Consider the following 27,444-nt stretch of genomic DNA (forward strand, 5'->3'; position numbering starts at 1 on the left):
GCCGGCTCCCGGGCGCGGAAGAAGGCGCAGCAACTCCGAAGAAGGGAGAGCGGAACAAGTGAGGAAGAGGAGGAGGAGTGGCACCTCCCCCCGCAAAGCCAACCTGCATCCGAGAGGGGGCAAGAAAACTTCCTACCACTGGACAACAGGAAGTCCCCGCTTGCAGCAGCAGCAGCGGCAGCACCAACGCGGAGGGAGAAGCTGCAAGACAAAGGGGGAGGAGGAAGGAGAGGGAGAGGTGAGAGGCAGAAGTGCCCCCAGGTCTTCCAGGTCGGTGCCCTCCAGCCCCCCGACCCCGCCCCGCGCCTCCTCGGAGAAGCAGCAGAAGTCACCTCGGAGAAGCGACTGCGTGCAGAGCAGGCGCAGGCGGAGAAAAGTTTGCTCTCCCTCTTTGATCCCCCCTTGCCAGAAACTTCCGTGCGATGCCGGCTAACTTCTGGGTCAGGAGGAACCTGGAGGCAAGGCAGAGCGATGCCGTGTAGAAGCATCCAGAGGCGCGACCAGGGCGGGAAGATGCCTCGCAGACCTCCCGGCCCCGGCGGTGCGGCTCGCACCCATGCGGTGTAAAGCGAGCGCACACGCAGAGGTCTCCTGGGCTGCTGCCGCCGCCGCCGCCGCTGCAGTGGGGGCCGGGCGGGGGCCTCGCTCGGCGGCCCGGAGCGGCTAATTGCCGAGCGCCCCCTCATTTGCATATGCAGCCCGAGCCCGCTGGAGCCGGGCCAATCCGCGCTCGCCCCCAGCATCATTAATGGCCATGCATTATTCACGTTCATAATTGCCGAGCCCCATGCGCGAGCCGCGCACCCTGCACAGCCCCGCGCGCGCCCCGCCGCCACCGCTCGGCTGGCCGGCCGGCCGGTCTCCTTCCCCCTGATTAATTGAGTGGGGGCGGTCGCCCGACGCCAGCGACGCCGCTTTTGGGGGTCTCCCCCCACCGCCCCAAGCAGCAGCAGCAGCAGCAGCTTCTCCAGCAGCGCCCCACCGCTCGCTGATGCCTCTGCAAAAAGCAGGCGCACGAAGACGCCGCAGTTAGCAGCATGTCTCGCCGCAAGCAAGCCAAGCCCCAGCATCTCAAGTCGGACGAGGAGCTGCCCGTCGAGGTGCTGTCCGAGCAGGGTAAGGCGTCCGCGCTGGGCTGGCGAGGGGGTCTGTGTGTGGGAGAGCGCCTGGGGCTGGCTGAGAGCCCAAGCCTATGCCCGTCTACTCAGAAGTCAGTCCCGTTAAAGGAAGTGGGGCTTTCTCCCAGGAAAGTGGGGATAGGGGTGCAATCTTACTGCCCAAGCCTGTGCAAGTCTACTCAGAAGTAAACCCCACTCTTGCCAATGGCACTTACTCCCAGGAAAGTGTGGATAGCGTTGCAGCCTTGTAGCCCAAGCCTAGGCAAGTCTACTCAGAAGTAAGCCCCGTTCTCGCCAATGGGGCTTACTCCCAGGAAAGTGGGGATAGGATTGCAACCTTCCAGCCCAAGGCTATGCAAGTCAGTTCCATTAAAGGAAGTGGGGCTTACTCCCAGGAAAGTGTGGCTAGGATTACAGCCTTGTAGCCCAAGCCTGTGTCTATTTGCTGAGAAGTCGGTCTCGCCAGTGGGGCTTACTCCCAGGAAAGTGTGGCTAGGACTGAGGTGCCTGCGGGTGGAGCTGGGGCAGAGAATGGAGGGTCTGGGGAAGGCGAGAGAAACTCAGCCAGGCAGGAAAGTTCAGCAGCGCAGCCGAAGTTTGGGCTCTCTTGGAGCCTCTTTGCCCTTCTCTTCGCAGGAACTCCCTTCTGCGCGCATCTACTGGCGGCTGCACTCCGGAGGGAGCGGGAAGGGCTGGGGCTTCAGAATCTCCCCAGGCGGCCGGGGTGCCGGAGTCCTACACTTCCCCGCTACACTCCGCGGCCACTGCTCTCCCCGCGGGGTTTCTCTCCCGGAGTTTTACAGCCGCATCCCCTGTTCCTTTCTCTCTGCCTCCCAGGAGGAAAGTGACTCCGCGTCTTGGGGACGGTGCAGGAGCTGCGGCCGTGCAAACTCAGCCCTGCCACAGGGCCGAGAGGCAGACGCCTGGGGCTGTGGTGGGGTAGCCCCTGCGAGCGGGGCTGCAGGCGCCCCAGGTGAGCCCCTTCCTCCCCCTGGCACAGCAGGACCTGCTTTGACTCCCAAGTCCAGGGGACTTGGCAAAGTAGGCGAGGATTGTGACCTGTGTGGCGAGTCCCCAGGGCTGGTGTGTCCTCAAGAGGGCTCCTGAGGGGGCTTCCTCAACGCCCCAGTGGCCCAAGGCTCCTCCCTCCCAACGCCCAGCAGCGAGTGCTTAGCCAGAAGATGTTATCTGCCCCTATGACTTCCTGACTCTCCCTCCGAGGAAACAGGCCTGGGCGTGGAGTAAGTGGGGGGGGGGGGAAGGGTGTTTCCTCTAAATAGGGGGAGAGGTGGTCAGGGGGTCAAAGGGAGAAGATGTCTCTCCTAGATGTTGGGGAGGACATTTGGGTTCGGCTTGGGAATAATTGCCAAGGCCTGGGGTGGATGAATGGCCTGCCCTTAGGCAGAGCTTACATTGCTTTACTCCTACCTCCCTTGCCATGAAGTTGTTCCTGGTTTTCTAGGATTATAGGCTATTTTCTTTTCCACTTATTACAAGGATGCAAGAAAATTTCCTTGGCCCCTTCAGTGCTAAGCCAATATGCTAACACAATGTGCCCCAATGTCAAAATTTTGGGGGTTGCAATTGGTTAAAACTATTTTTGAACAGCCTTTTTTCAGTGTGTTAGAAAATTTTTTAAAAAAATATACTAACTGCATGTGGCCGTAAAATTTGCTACAGCATTTCTACCCTAGTTCTGTTTTTCTGTGGTGAAGTTTCAATATCATCCTTGGAAGATCTTTATTCTTTCCTTCATACAGTAATCATGTTCATTTCTAACATGATTAGGTAATCATTGTTGTAAAGATTTTTTCCCCCTGATCGTTGCACACTTTAAGCCAGCCTTCTGTCTTTTATTTCACCCAAGGAAAAAACAAGACATCTTAGTGCTTCAGCAAAGGAGTTGCATCTGGGAAAAGAAAAAGAAGTTGGCAACAAAGGATTTTTGACTATTTTAAATGAACTTTACAACGTTGAAGCCTCAGGCAATATGACTTGATTTCATAAGGTTAAAACATCTGTTAGATTGGCAAATATTCAAGAATATTACTCCCACCACCTCCTTTTCCTAAAAGTACTCCAGAACAGGAGTACAGAAGGGACAGGGTTGGCTGCAACTTCTAATGTGAAAAGCTTTTGGCATTTGGCATGACAATAAAGGATAGGTGGTGGACCAAGTTTCCTGTGTTCCAGCTGAAATATGAAATAATTTCATATTATAACATGAACACTGTTCTTGGTTTTAAAATACTTCAGTGTAAGCAAATCAGCATTTCTTTGAAATATAAAGTATTGTTAATTAAACCCATGCTGGATGGGAAGGGTCCTTGGTTTCACCATGTATACAATTCTTTTAATATTTTAAAAAGTTCAGGAGCAAAAAGCTTGCTGCCTCACTATGGCACTTCTGGTGAGTTAATACATTGAAGAAAATTGTTAAACTAGGAAGGGTTTTTCCCCCCTCTTAGTGAGTCTTATCTATGTAGCCATGTCACCAGAGATTAGAACAGGAGATATGCTAAAAAGAAGCGCTTGCATATGGTGGGTAGATTAAGAACAAAGAATCTTTTTGTCATGGAAATGGTTTTTCTCTCTTTTTTTTCTTTTTTGGGGGTTTTGTTTTGTTTACTTCACATAGAATTTCTCACACTTGGTTTGTTTTGTATTGCCCTCAATGACTACAAGATCAAATGAATGGATTTATTTCTGCCGAATGAGAAAGACAGTCTTTCCATCAAAAGGACTACATTGCATCCCAGTGAGGAATTTTAAAGCGTTATTATTGTGGTCCCTGAATAGCTCAAAATCGGCTTTCACAGCAGCCTGAAAATGCAACAATGTAAATACTTCTCAGCTAAAGAAGGTTGTGCTCAAAATGTGCTGTATCCCCTTTTCATAAAACATATTTTAGATAATAGGGCAGTGCATTTTTGCAAGCTGTTAGTGGCAAGCTGAGGTAGTCCTGCTTGCATGTTGTACTTTCATTTACAGAAATATGAACAGTGATGTGCATAAATTGCAGCAGGCAATCCACATGATTGTCATGCCAATCAACTACACCTTATGAAGTGCAAATATTTCTGCCTTTAAAGGAATTCAATATATGCAGGAGCACAAGCTGTTAAGAGTTCAAACATTTCTTGTAAAGTCAGTTCTCTTCATTACAGTTTACAGTTATAGTCAAGACATTGCCACAGTTCCTGACCCTTTTTTGCAACAGGCCAGAACCTAGCCCGCACCATTAGAGCCGCAGAAAAGTATATATGTTCTATTTTTAAAAAGATGAAACTGCTACTGTAAATATGTTCTGATCTTAACCCTTTTTAGTATTTTAAAATTTCTTAGCGTTTAGGATTATATAATTGCTTAAGCTACTGCTAAGTCTAGAAAGATTGCCTATATTTTTTTATAGATGGGAATCATGCTTAAATGTTGCATTCAAAGTGTACTTTCATCAAGGAAAGCTTTTAAGGATGAATGCTCTTTTTCCCCCTAACTGATATTATGTTACACAGTAGCAAAAAGAAACCTGACAGTTTGACAGAGTGGAAGATAAACATTAGGCCGTACTTAAAGTTATAGGAAGGCCAGTCAATTTAGGTGGCAATGCTACAATAGAAGTTTTAGAAATACGATAAATAATGGTTGGGCTCAGATTGTAGTATAGTGCAATGTAACTTTATTTAGCAAAATAGAGTTATCTGAGAAATATGAAAACTACTAAGAATGTGAAAAGCCCCCACACTATTTTGAAACATTCATTGTGGAAAAGATAGATCATGCTTTTTGTAATTTGGAAAATGAATGCTTACATGCAGTGATTAATTAGAATCTGCATAGCAGTTTATGCTGACAAGTAGTGAACAAAAGGTATTTATGCACAAAACATTTTAAAGGGTGCCATATTGAAAGAAATGGTCATTATAAAGAGAGAAACAATAACTGAAGGGGTTATAAAACCCAATATGGTAAATTTGCTGTTCTCTGTCTCAAATATCAGGAGACTTTACACCCCCAGTTAAACGATTCTCTCTAAATCAACAGATTACAAGCACTATAGAAGAGTCTTATTCTGTTACAGTAAATGGAAACACTGCACACGCTTTTGACCCAGTTGCACTCATAATTTTCTAGGGATGTTGGGGAGAACCCTTAGCATTTCCAAGTGGATAATAGTGATTAAAAAATTATTGGAGATTGTAAGGATATGTTTTATACAGCTTAGCAAACATTAATTATTGTTTGGTTTGAGTTTAAAGGGAACACATTCTTGCAATAATGTCATGTGACTTAAAAAGATTTTTTTTTAAGATGACATCTTCATTGTGCTAAAGATTTTTGTTCTACATTGAAACTCATTTTCTTGTAATTCTGTCATTGTTCTCTTAAATTTGAAATAGTTTGTACATCCAATGGCTCCAGAATTAGAGGCTTGGGGTGATTCTTCTGCTGCCAGTTCGTACTAAGGCTGCCAGTAATTTGGAATTTTTTTTTTTAAAGAAACGGGTTTATCATGAGCGCCTTTAAACATTTTTAACAGCCTTAGCAATGTCCCTGGAAATTATGTAAAGAAGTGTGGAATAATCTGCATAGTACTTTAAATAACGTGTAAGACTCTCAAGAACACGAGATGTGATGACAAGCATTCAGTTTAACAAGAAGCTGTATCACTTTTGTAACATTTTATTTAAAATAACAATAAAGCCCTTTTTGCTTTTAACAATAATTCTTCAAAATGTTTGCTGATGAGCTGTAAGGAGGAAGGCAAACTAACTTACTTTGCTACTACTGTATACTTCTAGACTTTTTATAGATAACTCGCATCATAAACATTTAAGACACATTTTAATATGCTGTTCAAAGACCTAAAAAGTATGGTTTAATAGACTGGATTAATTAAACAGCTGGTTTTATTTTAGAATGCAAATGATAAGTAGGCTAAAGAGGTGCATATTCTTTTGTGCTGTTACACCCAGAGATGCCTCCTCAAGGAGGCGATGAAACATATCTCTTCTGTGAATAAGCCCATTTAATTTTTTGAAAAATCATGACAGTTAACAGTTATTTATACAAGGAATATCAGGTGGATATTAATATTTGTAAACATGAATGCTGTTCACTTTACTTGCCAAAATGTGTTTTGAATCTCAATATTTTTAAAGTTGTTAACTCATAGTTTTGAAACATGAATATTTTGAAATCTGAAACAATTGAAACAAAATTGTTACTACTTCCTTTGAAACTTAACAAAATAGAGGCTTTTATTTCATTGCATGATTTGTTGACTGACTGCCAAGTCCACACTAGCATATCTATAGGACATTCATTAGTAAGGACAAGATCCATTCAGTTTTGCTGATAATAAAGCCAATCTACTGTGATAGAGGATTAAACAGCCTCTGACACACTTCTCATAAAACAAAACATAAGTTGAAAACACTGTCATAGAGCATCATGTATGCAAAATGCTACTATGTGTTATGAATAATGAAACACTTGGGTTTAGCAATAGTATTTTGTTTCAACAATTAATTTCAGTAAAGATACACAAAACTAAGCGCAATCTTAATATTGCTAATCCTGTTTTGCGGCTTCATTCTTATATGAATGTTACAATTGCAGTATTTACACAGAAGAGAAAGTTTATAGTTATTTTTGTGTTTTTGAGGTAAATTGGTAAGAAGGGGAGAAACCATGGCTGCAGTCTTGCTAAACTTGCTTCAAAGTAGACCTGTTGAGATCCTTGAGTTTTAACATAGATCAAGTGAGGGCAGGATGGTTGCCAAAGGTAATGACATATCATGGCACAGTAGCATTGTAGAAAATATAAAATATTAATGATTCTTTTTGTAAAATACTTTGTCATCAGAGAATAAGGAAATACCAGAGTGAAAGTGATTCTTTTGTCCAGTTACTGTACCTGGCAACAGTATCTGTACAGTATACAGTTCTTCTAAAAAGTTTGGACATTTCAGTTGGAAAATACCAATATCCACACAGGTGAAAAGAACATTTTGACCAAAGCAATATCAAGTCTATATATTTTACAAAGTAATGCTTTCCTTCTTTTTTTGAGGCAGACTCACACATGTTATATTCAGTGTTCAAGACCACCCCTTTTCTGTTTCCTGTGCTTTAGTGTCCAGTATAACTACACAGTCTTTTTGTTTGGTGTCAGTGAAAAGGTGGGATCGCATGGAGTGCCAACAAGCTTCCGATGGACTCTCCCTGAGGGTGGGTAGTTAGAAGTGCTTTGACAAGGCTTGCTGATTTAACCTTTGCCTGCTTTGCCCTGCCAGGGGTGGCCACTAGATGTCAAGCTCATAATACAATTAGTACATCTGTGCATTTGACCTTGGCAGCATGGCTTACCAATGTTCTGTTAAGTGTTAACACAGAATTTGAGTGTTAGCTGGAGATGCTTGTGAGTTTTGCTGCATTCTGTACAGCTTATCAGATGCTCATCTAGTTTAGCACAAGTGCTTAAGAAGGGGTGGGGGAAATTTTTTCTTTTATGTAGGCTTGAGTTGCTTAATTAACCTTACCAATGTTGATGCAGTTTTCCTTTGGTTAATCAAAATGACATTCTTTTAAGAGAATCTTCTAAATAACTAGGGTTTATGTGAATTAATGTTTCATAAGCCTAATAGCAACTGGCATTTGGTTTGCTAGTGGTCCTAGTTATCTATACAGAGTAGTTATCTGTGGAGGAGTAGATCAGTAAGACATCACAGTACTGCAAGGCTGGAGTTCAGGCCTGAAATCCCAACACATCCCTATCCGCTGAGCTCCATTGCTGTCTGTGAGGTGCCATTGACAAGTCTGTATGGAAGATTATATGGGATCCAGCTTGTATTTGGTTTCTCATACAGGCAGACCAGTAAGCATCAAATTAGGTCATTTTGTTGGCTCTTATATTGTAAATGGTCTAGCAGTTTATGTCTCTGAAACTGGGAAATCATCTTGAAATGTTACATTCTCTTGTATTTTTTAGGCTCCTGTGCACTGTAATATATGCATCTGCTCTTGATATATTTATTAAATGGAAGGGACCAAACCTTAGCATTGTATCAGCTTCTCATAAAATCTGCCCTTTCTGTTTGAATACCAAAGCACCAGACAGCTTACATGGAATCGCTGATGTTGGTATAACTATAAAATGCCAAGCTTTAGCATTTGCCACAGCATTGTACATCATTTCTTACCACCTGTTACTAAAATACGTGGTTATATTTAAATATGTGGTACTAAGATATGTTTTTACAGATAGAATAAAATATGGAATGCTTGGTGGGTTCTGCGTCAGTGTACACCAAGGCCCTGGTGGTTGGTAAGATGTTGCATACGTTTATATGGAAGGCAGTTAGTAATTATGCCACAGGTGGGTGCTAACTTGAATTCTGAAATTTAGACCACTGAATAGATCAAAATGTATACCAGGTCACTGCACGTTTTGCATAGCAAGAGTGCCCTCCACTGTTCACATTCATATTATCAGTTTATGTGGTCTGGAAAAAAAGATAGAAATTTTTTTCTATTGAGTCTGGAATTTCTTCTACGTTGTTAAACACAGTGGGGGTCTCTATTTGTCTCCTCCTGTTTCACAGCTTGGGCTCAGTATGTGATAATTCATCTTTCTTTATGGGATTCAAGGCTATCATAAAAAGAGTTAAAAAGAATTAATTTGAGAGAAAATAATGTCCTCAATTTAAAAAAAAGTGGCATGTGTTTTAAGAGATGTACAATTAAAGCAAAATAGTAATATTAATAATCTGAAGTGCAGGTATATCATATCAGAGTTTTTCTGTTCAGAAAATATCCCTTATAAAAGATAAATAAGTATTTATATTGCAACCATATAGATTGTAATAAATAAAATTACGTTTGAACATAGAGTGAAAATATTTTGCCATTCTGACAAACTGAGTGTGAAAAACCTGTCAATCTTTATTTGAGTAGCCATCAGTAATAAGGAAGCTTAATTGGATGAAAAATTGGCGAATGCCCACGTTTTACGATGTATGCAAATGAGAGTCTTCTGCACCTTTCGTTTCAGGTTTCCAAAGCTATTAACAGGCAAGCATAATTTTTTGAAATGTTTTCATATAATACAAGTTGACTAGTAGGAGTTTTGTCTTGCAGGAAAAAAAATGTCATTTCGAAATCAATGTAAAGTTTTCCATCACCTAAACGCTGACTAAATGTCCTTGATTCTCAAATATTCCTTTAAGCAAATTGTATAGTGTTGAAACAAAATATAACATTTTTGTATTTTCCTGATTTTAAATCAGTGGAAGGTGAATAAGTAATGAAAACACATTAATGATAAGTAGTTCATTATTTTCTGATATTCTAGCTTTTTGCAGAATGACTAAAAGTTTTCCTTTTTCTTGTTCAACAATGTCCATTTCAAAATGGGCTTGAGAGTTTTAAGGAATAAGGAGAACAAAATTGACACTGTTAACAGAATGTCATTAGAGAACAGCATTTGAAATTGTTATTATCTTCATACATAATAATTGTAAAGGGGCTCATTTAGAAAACTAGAACTGTTATAATTGAAGTCATATTCAGAGGCAACATTTACTCAGGTAGTATACTTTTTGTATGATATCCATATTCTAAAATAGTGAAACCTCAGCTGGGTGACCTTCAGTGTTGGTACCTAAAAAAAAAACAATGCAGGGGTGGGAAAGTAAGAGAGGGCAATGTAGGCTCGAGTGCTGAAGAGCTCTGTCTTCCTATGTGTGCAAGTCTTGCTTTGCTTTCACAGGCAAGGGAAAGAAAGCATGCCACTTGTTTTAGGGGATGTATTTTTTCTCTCTAGTAACATCTGTAGTAGCATTTTGCAGATTTTAGGAATTTTTTTGTTAGTATTAAAGACTGTTCCTTAACAATGAAATAGATTATAGAGCCTGTCATATTACCATCAGGCCTTCCTGACTGTAGTAGAACATTCAGGCAAATCAGTATGTATCTTGGTCTCATAAAAGAAATACCAGAATGGAATGTATTTAAAATTAAAAGTGCAAAGGAAAAATAGCACAATTGTGAACTAACAATAGATTTTCTGAGGTTAACTGAGAGACATTCTCTATTTTTTCTCTGGCTTGCCATGGGAAGATTAGTGTGTTTGATGTAGGAGTGTAATGCTTGCTATACAGCCATCAACAAGTACCCTTAAAGGAAATGTACAACAAGTACCCATCAATGGCTGGTTACAATGATGTTGCTCCATTGAAGTGAGTAGAATTCTTAAATGTCAACTCTCACTAATGTTCCCTTTCTTAAACCACAACCTTAAATTCTTATTTACTTAAAATCCTTTCAAATATTATTAAATTAGAACTATGGCTCAGGGTGTATATGCTATATTGCAAGGAAAAATTCTGCCCACATCAGCTCACATAAATCCAAACTGAGATAGGACCACTTGTGTGATACACTAGGTAATCTAGTGACCTATGATAAAGTATTTGGGATTCGGCTTGTAGATGATGTGGTTATTAAACTGTAAAATAACCTTAAGCTCTATGATGTTGGTGTAGCTCCTACTTCAGTTCTTTCAGAACATGCAGTAGGAGTTGGTGCCCTTACTTCAGTAGGACAATTCCAAAGAATGAGTTTATAATTAGAGGGTCAGTAATTTCAAAAATGGGCTAATTCAGATTGTAAAATCACTGAATTTTCCATTGACTACCATGGAGTATCTAAACCTAGTCTTAGGCTGCAATTCTATCCACACTTTCCAGGGAGTAAGCCCTATTGAACACAATGGGACTTCTGAGTCAACATGTGTAGGATTGTGCTGTTGATCTCTTAACTATTAGCTGTACCATTTAGTTTTTGACTGCTGTGGTGTTAATATGAAGGATTTTAAAAGACTGAACTCCAGAGTAGCTTGTCCACAGGCAATATTGAAGTCTCAAGTCATGAATCAAGACTTTAGGATATACCCAAATATCTAAAACCTAGGGAATACTTGTTTAAATTATAAAACTGTGTATTGATAAAACAGCTTACTTGGCTAAAACGTATGCTATTATAAATGGATTCAATTTGGTGAGAATTATGTTGCTCAACTTTATGGTTTAACATTGGAGGTTACTGAAGAAGACACATCGGGCTGTCAATCATCAAATATTTAAATTATAATCTTGTTGACAGAAATACACAAGTTATTGGCAAAAATGGCTGAGCTGAATGTGATCAGAGTGTAATACACTTGTCCCATGTAGGCATTAAAAATTGTTTAAGTCAACAAAACGTTGCTGTAGCCCATTTCTATCAAAGGCTATGGGGAATTCTGTTTAAAAATCAATGGGAAAGCCTAGTTGAAAAGGGATTTTTATTTGAATAATCAAAATAGGAAGCAGGAGAGAAAATTAATTGCAAGCTGCATCACTATACATTTCACTCCTGTCTTATTTCTTTTATTTATTTTTTGTTAAGAATACTCAACAACAATAATTTCCCCTATTCTTTTCTATTGTTCAAAGGAATTGCATGTGATTATTTCAGTATAAAAGGGTGTGTTTATACATATTTCACTGGCATGACTAAAGATGCTTATAGTGAGAATGAAATTCCCTAGAACAACCAGAGTACATTCTGTGTTATAATCTTGCATTTTTAATGGAAGCGATTTACATTATTTTTTGTAGAACCTACTTTCATGTAACAGCCCTGATGATCAGAATTGGATTTCTGTAAGGTGTTTTGGCCCCAAAAGTGCTACATAATTTTTGTTAATGATTTATTATGAACCATTAGAAATATTTCAGTATTAAGAGATTATTTCAGATGAATTTTAAAAAAAATCTCAAGGTAAGATTTTGAGAATTATTTTAAAAAGCAGTATTTTGGGAAAATCAGTTTCATTATCTCCCATTAGTCTCATAAGTTAGAAAAAGATCATCATGCAGTTTAGTTTGATGCTTCTCCTTTTTATATAACTTGTGAGCGTTGGGTCCAGGGAGGCCTCGAGAAATAAATTCAAAAATGTTATTTTACAAGTAACACTTTTACTTTGGCAACACAAAAGGTTTCTTTTTAACATTTCAAACAATATATTGTTTTATTTCACTTCATTCCTGCTTTTCCCTCACAAAGCTTTGAACAATACATATGGGGATTAGTCTCTTTTCTCCTCACAATACTGTGTAGTATGTTACATTGAGAGAAAGTGACCTGCTGAAAGTTGCTCGCGTTAAGTTCATGATGGAAGTGGATTAGAGCCCAGATCTCCCTATTCTAGGTCAGGTACTTTACAACAGTTTTTGAGAGTCGGTGGCATTAAATAATTACACCAGTTGTTCCCAAACTGTGAGCCGTGGCTCCCCAGGGAGCTGCAGAAACCAGCCAGGTGAGCCACGTAATCCTCGCGAAAAACCCACTACCCTCCACAACATAGAAGAACCACAGCCAATGATCCAGTAAGTCAAGGAAACCGCCAATCAAAAAAGTTTGGAAGCCACTGAGTTAGTGTTCCAGTTTATGCTGTGCATCTTTATAAATAACATGGAAATCATGCCAAAGCGTGGTTTTTGTCTATTATAGTTTAGAATCCAAACCATGGTTTGAACTGCTAAATGTACAGGTAAACCATGGAGTTGATTGATTCTTTTAATCTTCACTCTGCTCAGCACTCTATTTTCATGGGGCAGTGGTCTCCAGAGGCACATCAACATTCATAACTATGGTTTGTGAATTGAAACACCACACCAAATCATACTTAGTACAAACTATGAAGTACTAATCAATTTCAGATTATAGTTTATGATTCTTATTTTCCAACTGATCTCAAACCATCATTTGTCTATTCAAACAACACACTAAACCAGTGTTTCTCAATGTTTGTGCCACAATGTACCACTTCTCATGGTCCACCTATTCAAAGTACCACCAGAAGTAACTGGCAATGTCATTGGCAGTTACTTCTGGATTGGGAGGCCAGCCGCAATGCAACAAACACCGGTAAGAGTCTGAGGGTAGACAGGAGGGCTTTTTCGAACACACAAACAGTGCATGCTGGAGCTTTGCCCAACAAGCCAAGTCTCCTATTGCTTCTTGTCACATTGTGTTGCTGGTCTCGCTGCCAGGTGGTGAGGGTTTGGTGGTCCTACGAGTACCACCAGACACCACTGCAAGTACCACTGGTTGAGAAATACTGCACTAAACCAAAAACTTCCAAACTAGGGGATGATTTGAATCTAGACCTTGTCTTCTATAGCCTGAAAGTTCTTGGGCTGCTGAAAATACTTTGTCATACATGAACAATTTGTCATATATGAGTTTGATACATATATACATACACACACACTTGGCTGGGAGTGGTCAGAGAGCAAATTGGTTTTCTGTAATGTAAAAGAATCAAGACCTAAGCTGGCTCTTCTGAATTAAGCAACTTCAGGAACAAAGACTGATTTAAATTATGAGTCGCTGTGATTGCTGTGCCAAACTTTTCAGTAAAACTTTCAAATTGGCTCAGGAAGCTGGAGAGTGAAGTGTGTACCAGTGATTTTCTTTGCATCCTATATTGTTGCTATAGAAAAGAATTTGGTATGTGTGATACATGTAGCAATAGCTTATGTAAGAAAAAATTAAATCTGAAAAGTAAATAAAGATGAGTGTTAGTGGTCTTTTTTTTTTTAATAAAAAAAGAAGAAGAGAGTAAAGCAGTCCACTCATGTGTACCAGGCTCTCCTTTCCTTGTGGTTTATAATTCAGTTTTTAGGTGATCCGCTCATAGGAAGCACAGTTTGCAAAACTAAATCCAAAATCTTATACTGGACAGTATAAGATTTGCAAAAGCATTTGTGACTAGTTGACAAGTATTTAGTTGACACTGCTACCTTGTTTTGTATTAATATAAAGCAGGAATACAATTTTTTTTTAATGTACTAATTTGTTAATCAAATATATTAAGTCTTGTACTGCTAAGCACAGAATGCTGAGATGTCACAGTGGAGTACAAAATAAGTTACTTTTTATTCAGATGGCTATATAGACTGAGAAACATCGTCATAAATATTGATTTTATACTTTGTACATGGTAGTGCTTTGGTACTACCATGAAGGCTCATTTCTTTAGATTCTCATTTAGTACAGTGCTTACATATATAGAGAAACTTATAATATGTTATATGTTCTTAAGGGGGTTTACAGCCTGCTCTTTGAGTTTATCACAAATGAAAAGTAGTAGCATTTGTATCATAATGAAGCTGGAAGACAAATGTGAAATTTTAATAGTTGGGCAAATGAGATATGAAGGCATCCACAGTATTTTATTTCTGGTGTCATCTTTCCAAACACTTCAGCAGCACAATTCTATGCATGTCTACTCAGAAGTCTCACAATGTTCAGTTGAGATTACTCCCTAATAAGTGAGTTTGAGATTATAGTGTTAAACATGTATTTGAATGCTGTGATAACTGAAATCTGGAGGACTTAGTTGCAAGTATATATGTGGAAGGCTGATGGTATTTTTTCTTGGGCTGTAAGATTTGGTAGTATAATTGGCGAAATTTTTAAAAATCTTTAGGTGACTAAATGTTGAAGGGTGTGACAAGTTTAACTGATGGGACTGAAAGTTAAGGGACACGTGTTTTATGGAACTGTATTAACTGGTACATTACTGTAATAGAGAATGAAAAAGAGAATATTAAAAATAATCAAAAAAATTAGTGGTAGCTTTTGTTTATTTTGTATCTTGGAGGTCTTACAGGTCTTTGTATCTTTTGTTTTGTATGTTATAGTTCTTTCAATATATCAAAAAGATATATTTTGATTTGGATAATATTTAAATATATTTGAATGTAATCCATAAACTTATTAATAAGAATGGCAGATTATTAGTTTAATTAATCAGTTGGGAGTGCTTGTATTTTGCACCAAATATTTTGCCTTCACAAAATAAGCCATTTTGCTGCTTCTTGACATGCTTTGTGTATTAGCAGAACATTTTATTTCTGTTTGTAAAGTTTTGCAGCAATTGAGTAGGTAACATATTGTGGGAGTGTGTTCTGTAAACCACTTTGTGAACTTTTTTTGGTTGAAAAGTAGTATATAAATAGTTTTAATAATAAATCATTCTCCATCTACGGGGGGGGGGGGGGGTTCAGCCTCTAATGTCAGTAGAATTAGGATCAGGTCCTTCACTTGGTTCTTCTGCCTGTCTTCCATGGAAATTAGCTGTGCCTTTGCTTCCAGCTATACTCGCCCTCGTTACAAAAACATATTATATTATTTGACTTGCTGCACTATTTAGACTATTTGCATTCTAATATCAGGATGCAGTTTAGGTGTAAATTCTTAAGTGAAGCCTCTTTCTCTCCACCCCCCCATGCTTTCTGCTGTTTAACCCTGCCTGTGGCTTTCCATTTTAGTATTTTCTTTTTTAGTATTAGAGGCATTCTGAAACCAGATTAAGAAAACAAGTGCTATGAAATATATTCATAAAGTAGACTAAGTAAATTGAAATAGGAGACAGAATTTAATATCAAGGCTTCAGAGCTCAGAGGAACGTTCTCTTTTCTTAAAAAAAAAATTAAACATCACTCTGACACTGGTTCTGGGATTTTTGTTGGGCTTCCTTTCTGAATATAAAAATGAATTAAATAACTAAGTGCCAACTTGGCATGGAATAAATTATTGATATGTTAGCAAAATCTGGAGTGGTTTTTCTCACATACTCCAGTCTGTATAACACAAAACGATTTACAGCTGTCATTCTATTCTGTGGAACTGATTTGCTGCTGTCACTCTATCTGTAGGCTGACAAAAAGCAGTTATGCATCAGTAATGCCCAGAGCAGCAAATGGAACCTGAGTAATTATTGTACATCGAAGCCTTGCACAACCTACAAAGTACACATACACACACAGTCCTTTTAAAAAGAAGCCCTTAAAGTATGATTGCATGTTGATTTTTTTTTTGTTCGTGTGCAGCTATTTATTTGATCAGGTGTGAATTAGAATTCTGTTCATTAAACATGCCTGTTATTCGGCACAAGAGAGTAACGCGAGTTAGAGGAAGTGGCTGCCTACAACAGTAATTAAACATGTGTAACCAATTAGTGGGTTTTCCACTATGGCACAAGCATATAATTTGCTGAGTCTTTCTATGAGAATAGAAGAAAATAGGTACTAGAAGTGTGTCTTGAGTACAACATTCTCATGTTAAACATGTCAATGTAAATGAACTTTAAATATATAATTTCTGGTTTGTTAACAAACCACTGAACTCTATTGGCTAACAACAGTAACATGTAATTTTAGTTCTTCTTGCAAAAAAAAAATACTGTATCTGACAGTCAATTAAAGGTATTAATTTTATTTATATAGCTGGGACATACACATTTCATTTTACATACCTCAAAAGAATTACTTTAATCTCTATTTCATAGAATTTGTCAGCGACATACGAAGTATGCTAGAGGTGGTCTAATTATTTGACAGTTTTTAAAAATCGATACATCAGAAGTGTATGGTGCTCTTGTTACTAAAATAAATGTGAGCTTTTATTAAAAATCTCTTAAGTTAAAAATGCTTGTTGATTTAACAGGTTATGTAGAATTACACAGAGCCTATGGTGTCTCAACACAATACAAAGATAATAAATCTAAGTGGCACAAAGACCACACTTGAGTAACAGAAGCCCAGTTTGTCGTGTCAGGTGCTGATTTGAGTTTTAAAGGTTACAGATTAGTTTAGCAATGTTAAGTGAACTGGCAAAGGCATCTCTAATTTTGCTGGAAATGAGGAAGCTTGATGGCAAAGGGGAATCCTAATGAGTCCATTGAAAGCTTTCTTTGTACCGAACAGACAAGGTAGCTGTGAATTGTATGAAAATATTGGAAATCAATTGCTTCTATGGAATTTCATTAAGAAGCAGTATCCACAATTGATAGGGCCTCATAATTTGATGGATTGCGCTAAGAAAATGATTAGCTAGGTAGAAAGAGTCATAGAATACACACACACGGACACACACACCCAGGGACCTCAGAAATGTTGGTGTAATCTGTACAAAATAAAAAATATTGATTTTTACTCATGTGCAAAATTCTAAAATGGAGTTAGGGCTGTCTTGAAAGTCATTGGCTGATGCAATCTTTTGATTTTTCTAGCAGCCCCAGGAGAAGGAGCAGATGATGGTGATAGTGGGAATGAAAGCAGGAGTGGAAGTGAGGAAACAAATGTTTGTGAGAAATGCTGTGCAGAATTCTTCAAATGGACCGATTTTCTGGAACACAAGAAAAATTGTACTAAAAACCCGCTGGTGTTGATTGTAAATGAAGATGAAGCAGCGCCGCCCTCTGAAGAATTCCCAGAGCCTTCTCCTGCTAGCACTCCCAGTGAACAGGCAGACAGTGAAGCTGCTGAAGAAAGTGTTCAGACTGAAAACCATGAGAGCTGTGAGGTAAAGAATACTGAAAAGGAAGAAGAACCTATGGAGATAGAACCTTCTCCGGAAAAAAATTACCCCAGTCAAGGCATCTCTAGCACAGCTACGCCACTACCTCAGATCAGTGAACCATCTTCCTTGACAAGTTATAACATGCCAAACACTAACGTAACCTTAGAGACGTTGTTGAGTACTAAAGTGGCTGTCGCCCAGTTCTCGCAGAGTACGAGATGTGCAACCACAGCAACTACAGCCAGTGGGGTGACAGCGATGGCCATCCCAATGATTCTTGAACAGCTGATGGCTCTGCAGCAACAGCAGATTCATCAGCTGCAGCTAATTGAACAGATCAGAAGTCAGGTGGCAATGATGAATCGGCAACCATTACGTCCCACTTTAAATCCAACTACTCCTTCTCAGAATGCTCCTGTGCAAGCCTCTAACCAGCTCCAAGGGTTTGCGGCTAACTCTGCTCTTCAGTTAGCAGCAGTAGTTCCGTCTGCCGTTGTGGCACAAGCCACTAGCAACCCACCAACTGCCTTTGAGAGCTCTCAGCACATTTCAAGACCCACATCTGGTGCAAGTACTCCTAACATGTCAAGCAATGGTTCTTCTGTCCCAAATGAATCAAGCACACCATCCTCTTCTAATGCAATTACGGCTTCATTAACACCGGTTTCTGTGTCAAATAGTACTAACAGTTCTTCACAGCCCCAAAATGCTTCGACTCCACCTTCTATAGGACCTGGAAATCTCCTCACCTCAGCTTCCAGCCTGCCAAACCCACTTCTACCTCAGACTTCATCCAGTAGTGTAATTTTCCCCAATCCACTGGTTAGCATTGCTGCAACTGCTAATGCATTGGATCCTCTATCTGCTCTTATGAAGCATCGCAAAGGAAAGCCACCAAATGTATCTGTATTTGAACCCAAGACAAGCTCTGAGGATCCTTTTTTTAAGCATAAGTGTAGATTTTGTGCCAAGGTCTTTGGGAGTGACAGTGCTCTACAGATACACTTGCGTTCACACACAGGAGAAAGACCCTTTAAGTGTAACATATGTGGCAATCGGTTTTCTACAAAAGGCAATCTGAAAGTTCATTTTCAAAGGCACAAGGAAAAGTATCCACACATTCAAATGAACCCCTACCCAGTTCCAGAATACCTCGACAATGTTCCTACTTGCTCTGGGATTCCATATGGAATGTCATTGCCGCCTGAAAAACCAGTCACTACGTGGTTGGATAGCAAACCTGTGTTACCAACAGTTCCAACTTCAATTGGGCTGCAGCTTCCCCCAACAATACCTGGTGTGAACAGTTATGGAGATTCCCCAAGTATTACTCCCATGAGCAGATCACCCCAGAGGCCATCCCCTGCATCAAGTGAATGCACTTCCTTATCTCCAAGCCTAAACAATTCTGAACCAGGCATTCCTTTGTCTGCAGAATCCCCACAGCCAATTCACAGTGGCTCAGCTATGACAAAATCTGAACCTGTCAATATTCCTGTGACAAATGCAAGGCTAGGAGACATGTCTGTAAGTGGACAGGTTTCTGCAGTACCCACATCTTCGATATCTAATGCTGTTACAGACAACAGCATTTCCACAAGCATTGCAAACCCTGTGCTTCCAGCATTACCTGACCAGTTCAAAGCTAAGTTTCCATTTGGTGGTCTACTAGACTCTATGCAAACATCAGAAACCTCAAAACTGCAACAGCTTGTAGAGAACATCGATAAGAAGATGACAGATCCAAATCAATGTGTCATTTGTCACCGTGTGCTTAGTTGTCAGAGTGCTCTCAAGATGCATTACAGAACCCATACAGGAGAAAGACCATTTAAATGCAAAATTTGTGGACGTGCATTTACTACAAAAGGCAATCTAAAAACACATTTTGGAGTTCATCGAGCGAAGCCACCACTTAGAGTACAGCATTCGTGTCCCATTTGTCAGAAGAAATTTACAAATGCTGTTGTTCTTCAACAGCATATTCGTATGCACATGGGTGGGCAAATTCCAAATACACCATTACCGGAGGGCTTTCAAGATGCCATGGACTCAGAGCTTTCCTTTGATGAAAAGACCATGGAAACAATGAGTAACTATGATGATGACATTGATGAAAATTCCATGGAAGAAGATCCGGAATTAAAAGATACTGCAAGTGATTCCTCCAAACCACTGATGCCGTACTCTGGGTCCTGTCCGCCTTCCCCCCCATCTGTCATTTCTAGCATTGCTGCTCTGGAGAATCAAATGAAAATGATTGATTCTGTCATGAACTGTCAACAGCTGACCAATTTAAAATCTATAGAAAATGGATCAGGGGAAAGTGACCATTTAAGCAATGATTCCTCATCAGCTGTTGGAGATCTGGAGAGCCAAAGTGCAGGGAGCCCTGCCATGTCTGAATCGTCTTCATCCATGCAAGCTCTATCTCCTGAAAACAGCAACTGTGAAAGTTTTAGGTCAAAATCCCCAGGTTTTAGTAACCAAGAAGAACCACAAGAAATTCAGTTAAAAACAGAAAAACCTGACAGTCCACCACCACCTACAGTTGAAAATGGAGGTGCACTGGATCTGACAGCCACCAACCCGGGAAGGCCAGTCATCAAAGAAGAAGTTCCTTTTAGCCTGCTGTTCCTGAACAGAGAACGTGGTAAGTTTAAAAGTACTGTTTGTAATATCTGTGGCAAGCCTTTTGCTTGTAACAGTGCATTGGAAATTCACTACCGCAGCCATACTAAAGAGCGTCCATTTGTATGTACAGTCTGCAATCGTGGGTGTTCCACTATGGGTAATTTAAAACAGCACTTACTGACACACAAATTAAAAGAACTGCCTTCTCAGTTATTTGAACCCAACTTTACTCTAGGTCCCAGCCAAAGTACTCCTAGCCTGGTCACCAGCACTGCGCCTACTATGATCAAAATGGAAGTGAATGGTCACAGCAAGCCGATCTCATTGGGGGAGGTTCCATCGCTTCCAGCTGGAATCCAGGTTCCTGCTGCTCCACAGACAGTGATGAGCCCCGGCATCACTCCTATGCTGGCACCCCCACCACGTCGAACTCCCAAACAACACAACTGTCAGTCGTGTGGGAAGACTTTCTCCTCAGCAAGTGCACTGCAGATACACGAACGCACCCATACTGGTGAAAAGCCATTTGGTTGCACAATCTGTGGTAGAGCTTTTACCACAAAAGGGAATCTAAAGGTAAGAAGGGAACTCTTCAGTCTCAGATTAAAATTGTAAGGGTATGAGAAATTAACAATGCCCTGAAACTGAACACCAGCAAATTCTACTTGTTTTATGCAAATTAAGGGTGGTGGGCAGGAAGGGAAAGAAAATTCTGGTTGTAGTATGATGTCATTTCATAATACATTCTGAATCAATTATAAGAACAACTGGTAGGTGCTATTGTACACTTGGGAAATACCTTCCCAAGCGTTTTGTATGACCATACCAACTATGTATGTTTGTATGTAAACTCTCCCATTTTATAGTGTTTTAGTGATAGGTATTAAAGCCATTGTACATTAATGACGGAATGATGACTTGAAATAACTTTGATATTAAAAGGATGTATATAATTTTTTTAACTTCAAAAGACAGTTCAATGCAATTATGTTATGTTAGTGTTTCTGACATTTAGTTTTTGTTTTCCTTCCAAAATGTGAGGTTATAAGTGCCTTTTTGGTGAATGGCAGTTCCAGATTTTTGGGGATCACCCCATACTTCTGAAGTCCTTCAAACTGCATACAGTTCTATTCCAGAAAGCTCTCCAGCTCTCAGGAGCAGTTTTGCAGGGTTGCAGAAGCCTGCTATACTGAGGAGGGGTTGGGAAAATTCATTTACCCAAACATCTTCTTGCACTACTTAGGATAAACCTGCAGCCTCCCAGATTTTTGTATTTTACAGAAGCACAGTAGTATTTTTTTTTTAAGTCATCTCAGGTTATACTGAACATTTCTACAGCTTGCAGCTCACAGCAGTGTAACACACTATGGTGCCTTTCTCCAGAATTACCAAAACCTCAGTGGGAAACCTCTGTTGCCTGTTCTGATTTCTAAGTTGCATATAATTTTCAAACCTCAAGGCAGATTTTTGGATCTGGTTCTAAAAGCAATTAAAAATTATATATTTCTTTTGGCACTGTCTTCTATCCCTGAATAAACCAGGTAAACATAAGAAGATTAGAGACTATAAAGAAAAAACCTTTTGATTGACATTAACCCTAATTGTATTAAAATTAGTTGTTACTAACTTCCATAGAAAGCAATGGGACTTAAGCTAATCACAACTACATTGTTCCATTGGTTTAGACTGGTACTTAGTCATAACTTTTGTTAGGTGGATTGAAACCTTGTAAGAAATGCAGCTTGAATCCAAAGAGTCCACTCTGAGTGGAAGGTATGTCTGCTAATCTAGGGGAGTAGGCTATTTCCCCCACTGATCTGTAGTAGCCCTTGAAAACTCACTCTAATAATTTACTAATTTAATTTATGTCAGATGTAAAGCCTGTGGGCTGGATGCAGTCCACAGAAGCTCTTTACTCAGCCCACATGATAGTTGGACCCTCCCAGCTCTACCATCAGCTGCCCTCAACTGCTGAGTTTCAAAGTGATGCATTGGCAAAAGCAGCACTGCTGAAATGCTGGTGCTAGGAAAGCCCTCTTATCATGCAGGCCACCCTTTCAGCAGTCCTGAGGTGTTACTACTGAAAGGGCAGCTCATGTGCTAACTGGACCCACCCTTTCAGCAGTGCCGCTTTTGCCAAGGTACTAGGAGGGAGAGACAGAAGGAGGCCTGAGAAGGCAAGGAATGGTATAGGGCAGTGGTTTTCACACATTTAGCACTGGGACCCACTTTTTAGAATGAGAATCTATCACGACCAGAAGTGACACCATCAAGCAGAAATTTTTTTAACAATCCTAGGCTGCAATCCTACCCACACTTACCCAGGAGTAAGTCCCATTTATTATCATTGTTAAAAGAATATACATAGTAGCTTGTTAAAAATACAGGTCTGTAACATTTCCCCAAATGCAGTCACATACCATGGTCGCATCAAGTCCAATATATTAAAAATAAAATATTGAAATGAATGGGGACCCACCTGAAATTGGCTCGTGACCCACCTAGTGGGTCCCAACCCACAGTTTTAGAAATACTGGTATAGGGGAAGAGGCAGACCAAGAGGGTGAGAGAGGGAGAAGCTGCGGAGGCTCGAAGAGAACCATTTATCATGTGGGGTGCTGGTTCTGCCGAGGTATCACTTTAGACCACCTCTCAGCTGCTGAGCTGCAAAGTGACGCCTCTGCAGAAGTGGCACTGCTAAAAGGGCAGCCCATGTGATAAATAGACTCTCCCATATCTTGAAACTATTATCAGGTTTTGAGTATTTCCTATCATTTGCAGCTAATGGTTTCCTAATTGAGAAAAAAATGTGCTTATTTCTGGTCATCGCCTGCTTAATGATGTCACTGCCAGCCTCAGCAGGTGCCATGAATGCTATTTTGTCTGCTGTATGAAACTGGTTTAACACCCCTGCTCTAGAGGGTTCTCTGACCCTCTGGAATCAGTTTTTAGGGACCAAAGGGGGGGGTGGAAACCAGTGGGTGCTCCCCATTCTGTTCATGTAACAGGATCTTTGGGTTCAAGCCATTATTAATAAGGAAAAAATAAAATGGCCTTTGGAGAGCTGAGCAAGATGGAGAATTGTTTGTATTCGTATTTTTATTTTAAAATGCCATCAACTTTAATTGTAATCTAATGCATGTTGGAATAAACCCAATGGAATTCAATGAGATTTCCTTCTAAATAAACACGTATAGAATCAGGCTGCAGAATCCAAATATATTCATCAGCATTTCAAAAGAAGTTGCAAGAGAAGGAATTACACTTTGAGGAGTTGAAGGAATTTTGGGCCCCAATCCTGTTGGGGCCTTGTGCTGCTGGAACTAGCATTCTGGCAGTGCAACTTCCTTTCCTGTGAAGTGAAAGCCAGGCTGCGTTTGCACAATTCTGAGCCACTGCCATATGTGGGCAGTAGCACAGTGTGCACAGCAGCAGCTCCAGAGGCCTTTGTCAGCACCAGTAAGTTGGCAGTGGAGGCATGTCATGGGCAGGAAAGGGAGAGCAGGGGGAGTTATGGTGAGGATCGGGAGAGGGGGAAGGAATATATCTCAGTACCACCCATGTGTGCCAGATCTTGCCCCCTCTTTCCCAAGCCACTCTGCTCCTTTTCTCTCCTTGGACATTCACCATCAAAATGGCTGGCATAGATCCAAGGAAACTCATAGGTGATTGGGCAACCTACCAGGAAGTAAGTAGAAACATTTTTTTACTTTCCCCCTGTTGGTTGTCCGATTTCCCCCCCCCCCTTTGATGCAGCACACACTCCACCAGTGGATTTGCATTGGCACTTGGGTTGGAGGGATAGGATTGGGCAGTAAGTCTTCAAATATCTTGTAAGCTTAGTATTGCTTTTGTATTCAGTAATTCTTTTGCACATAATTTCCTATTTCATTTTTAGCTTCTATGTTTGATATGGGAAAAAAAGCACATTACTTTTACATTTTAGGTATAAACTTGTATGATTTACAAGATGCATATTGTTGAAATATCTGAATTTGATATGAAAACTAATTGGTTTTTAAAAGCTATGTAGAACCACTGCTGTACTTTTCTTATTTGCCAATCTTTTTGTTTGTTTGTTCTTCTGAAGGTTCACATGGGAACTCATATGTGGAATAATGCTCCTGCACGGCGTGGCCGTCGACTGTCTGTGGAAAACCCGATGGCTTTGCTAGGTGGTGATGCTCTGAAATTTTCCGAAATGTTCCAGAAGGATTTGGCAGCTCGGGCAATGAATGTTGACCCAAATTTTTGGAACCAATACGCTGCAGCTATTACTAATGGACTTGCAATGAAGAACAATGAAATTTCTGTCATACAGAACGGAGGCATTCCCCAGCTCCCAGTAAGTTTAGGCGGAAGTGCCATTCCGTCTTTAAGTAACATTACCAGTGGAATGGACAAAGCTCGCACCGGCAGTAGCCCTCCCATCATTGGTTTGGACAAAGCGAGTTCCGAAACTGGAGCCAACCGCCCATTCACAAGGTTTATTGAGGATAATAAAGAGATTGGCATAAATTAAAAGCATTCATTACAAGTAACTGTCGGACCACTACTCAACACAACATTTGTTCTTTCATGTACAGTTTTGGAAGTTAAGCATTAGTTTCCTGACCTAATTGCCTAGGTTCCCTTTAAGATTTTACCCCATAGCAGAAATACATAACTTTGTGTCTGCTGAAAAGTTGTCTTGCAAGAATTGCATGGTACTACTTTCAACAGTGAGCTGACTGTTACTGAGAACTTTGGAACCTTTTTAATTTAAGCAAATGATAAAACATTGGATTACTGCATTAGGGATGGAGGGAGGCTAAATTGTTTCAACTTTTCTTTCTTAACAAAAAACAAAACAGAAAAATGCCATCAACTGAGCAAAAGGAGGGCTTCACAATAGCATTTCTCTCCAGCTCCTTCTTTGCTGGTTTTGTTCCACTTAGCTAGAAACTTGAACTATGTTTTTAGAAATCCTCTTAACATTCAATAAGTGATTTAGTACCCTAATGCTGTGTATGATTACAGTATTCTTGTCTGTAGTATTTATAATGTAAAGATAATGCGGGTAACAGACAATATACTAGCCCCATCCTTAAATGAAGCTTTTGTACTGCAAAATACATCTGGCTATGTGACTTTTTTTTTTTTAAAGCAAGTTTTGTTTTACTATAAATGAGTGGTTTATTTCAATGCAGGCAAAATTGTGAAGTTTTATCGGGAAAGATAGCATGCTTTTCATGTGCAAGTACCTGTCAGTAACAAACCATTTTAATTTAAATATTTGTAGCTGCTATGTGGACAGTTGTTCTATTAAATGAAAAAATGTAGTGTGGACTTCAGTTCATGGTTGGAAAACAAGTTACAGACAAACCTTATCACCACAGATTATTCACAACCTTATAAGCAGTTGTGAGTAAAACACTTCATGTTATCAAAGGCTGTACAATAAAAAGGCAGTGTTTGTATAATGTGGTCGCAAACTCTTAATTTATACTATTGCACTTTTAGTATTTTATATTTAGGGAGGTTTGTCTATAATTTGAATCTGAACAAAGATGTAAACTATTTTATAAATAGTACCTTGGTTTGAAAAAAAGTGTGTGTCTGCGCGCGTGCCTGTGTGTGTGTGTTGCAGGAATATTTTGTTGTGTTTGTCTTTAAGGTCAAACAGTATGAGAGATCTGTGCTCCTTTAAACAGGAAAGCCACTGTCAGATTCTTGGGTAGAATGGGGTCTGCCATTTCTTAAACCGAAATGATTCATTTAACTTTTCTCTAAGCCCACCCTAGAACAGACCTTTGAAATGTTAATCTTAGGGCTGTGATATCAGTGCAAGCCTAGGAGAGGCTAAAGAAAACATTGTGTAGGCTTAATTTTGCTGTAATCTCTTCTGTCTCTTTCACTCCCACCCACAAGAAAGATGCTGACTGCTTAATAGCACTGGTATGTAAAGCAAAGCAGAGAACAAAAATATTAAGTATCAGTCGTAACTTGAGCATGAAATCCCAACTGTTGCTGATTTTCTAATATTCTGAGATTTACTACAAAGCACAATGTTCTCTGATTAGTTCAAATATAATTTTCAGTTGTTTTAAGCATTGTTTAAAATTGTGACTAAAAGGAATGTTTCCACTCTTAAGTGAGAGTGCTGGTGAGGCTGGGGCGTAATCAAAACTTGAACAGTAAATGTTTTGTGTACTACCTCATTTTTGTGCATTACAGGCATGGTGGAGTCTGACACTATGAACTTCCGTCCAACAAAATTGTTCAAGGGACATTATGGGTAGCTGGGAAACAGCACAAGACGTTTTATGCCCCTGAAGAAAGAATCAGACAGTGAGGTCTTCTCAGTTGAGACTGAAAAAAAAATAGGACAATCTTTCATGTGCAACAAAAAAATTACTGTAAGAGGATGGACTGTTTCTGCCATCGTGTCATTGAATGAAAAGTTTGAAAGACTTATTAGTGGTTTGTTTGTTTTGAAATGAACAATGAATTATTACAGCTCATGTTTTCTACAGCAATGATACAGAATATATATGTGCATATATACATGCATATATCAAATATGTATGTATGTGCATGTGCGCAAGTGTGTATGTGTACACATATATACACACTTACGTGTGTATATATGTATGTATATGCATATGTATATATTCTTATATATACATATATATGTATATATGTGTGTGTACATATGTGTGTGTGTATATATACACATACACACTCTTACATGCACATATATACATATATGAAATAAACATCCTTATAACACCTACCATCGGTGACCACCGTTTGTGTTTGGGGTGTAGAATTGGAAAACAAAGAAAATTAAGGTGGCTTAATGTTGCTGTATTTCAGCAAATGAATGTTTTTATTTATCTGTGTCCATTTCTGGTGTGAATTTTTTTTGTTTTGTTTAGTATTTGGTACCATGTAGTGTTATCTTTTCTCCCTAAAGGATGTGCATAACTTAAAAAGAGATGTAAAGTGTTGTAAATAAGATGGCTGATGAAGGTACAGTAAGACTGACCCCATTTTGTATTCAGGGTTAGGTCATTCCTCTCTGCATGGTGAAGAGAGACACTATTTTTATACTGCGATACCATGTAGGGCTAGGAGCCTCCCTGAACCAGCTGGGAATTGTTACCTAGATCCAATATTTTTTATTATTAAATCTTGTTGGCTTGACACATCTACTGATTGAAATGGATGTCTTAGTCTAGGTTACTATTTTTGTCATATGGAATTGAATAAAATGCAGGATGTAATATTA

At 39.7% G+C, this 27,444-nt stretch overlaps 1 protein-coding gene across 1 annotated transcript; it reads left to right on the forward strand.

Moving 5' to 3' along the window:
* Window positions 1–628: 628 nt before the first annotated feature.
* On the forward strand, window positions 629–27,444 carry SALL3 (spalt like transcription factor 3). The gene is made up of 4 exons (XM_066625076.1): window positions 629–1,116; window positions 17,248–20,190; window positions 20,407–20,747; window positions 24,262–27,444. Exons 1-4 carry the CDS (start codon window positions 1,038–1,040, stop codon window positions 24,691–24,693), a joined length of 3,795 nt encoding a protein of 1,264 aa, XP_066481173.1. The 5' UTR covers window positions 629–1,037; the 3' UTR covers window positions 24,694–27,444.

This window comes from Tiliqua scincoides, chromosome 4, assembly GCF_035046505.1.
Source record: "Tiliqua scincoides isolate rTilSci1 chromosome 4, rTilSci1.hap2, whole genome shotgun sequence".
In the NCBI taxonomy this organism is placed as follows: Eukaryota; Metazoa; Chordata; class Lepidosauria; order Squamata; family Scincidae; genus Tiliqua; species Tiliqua scincoides.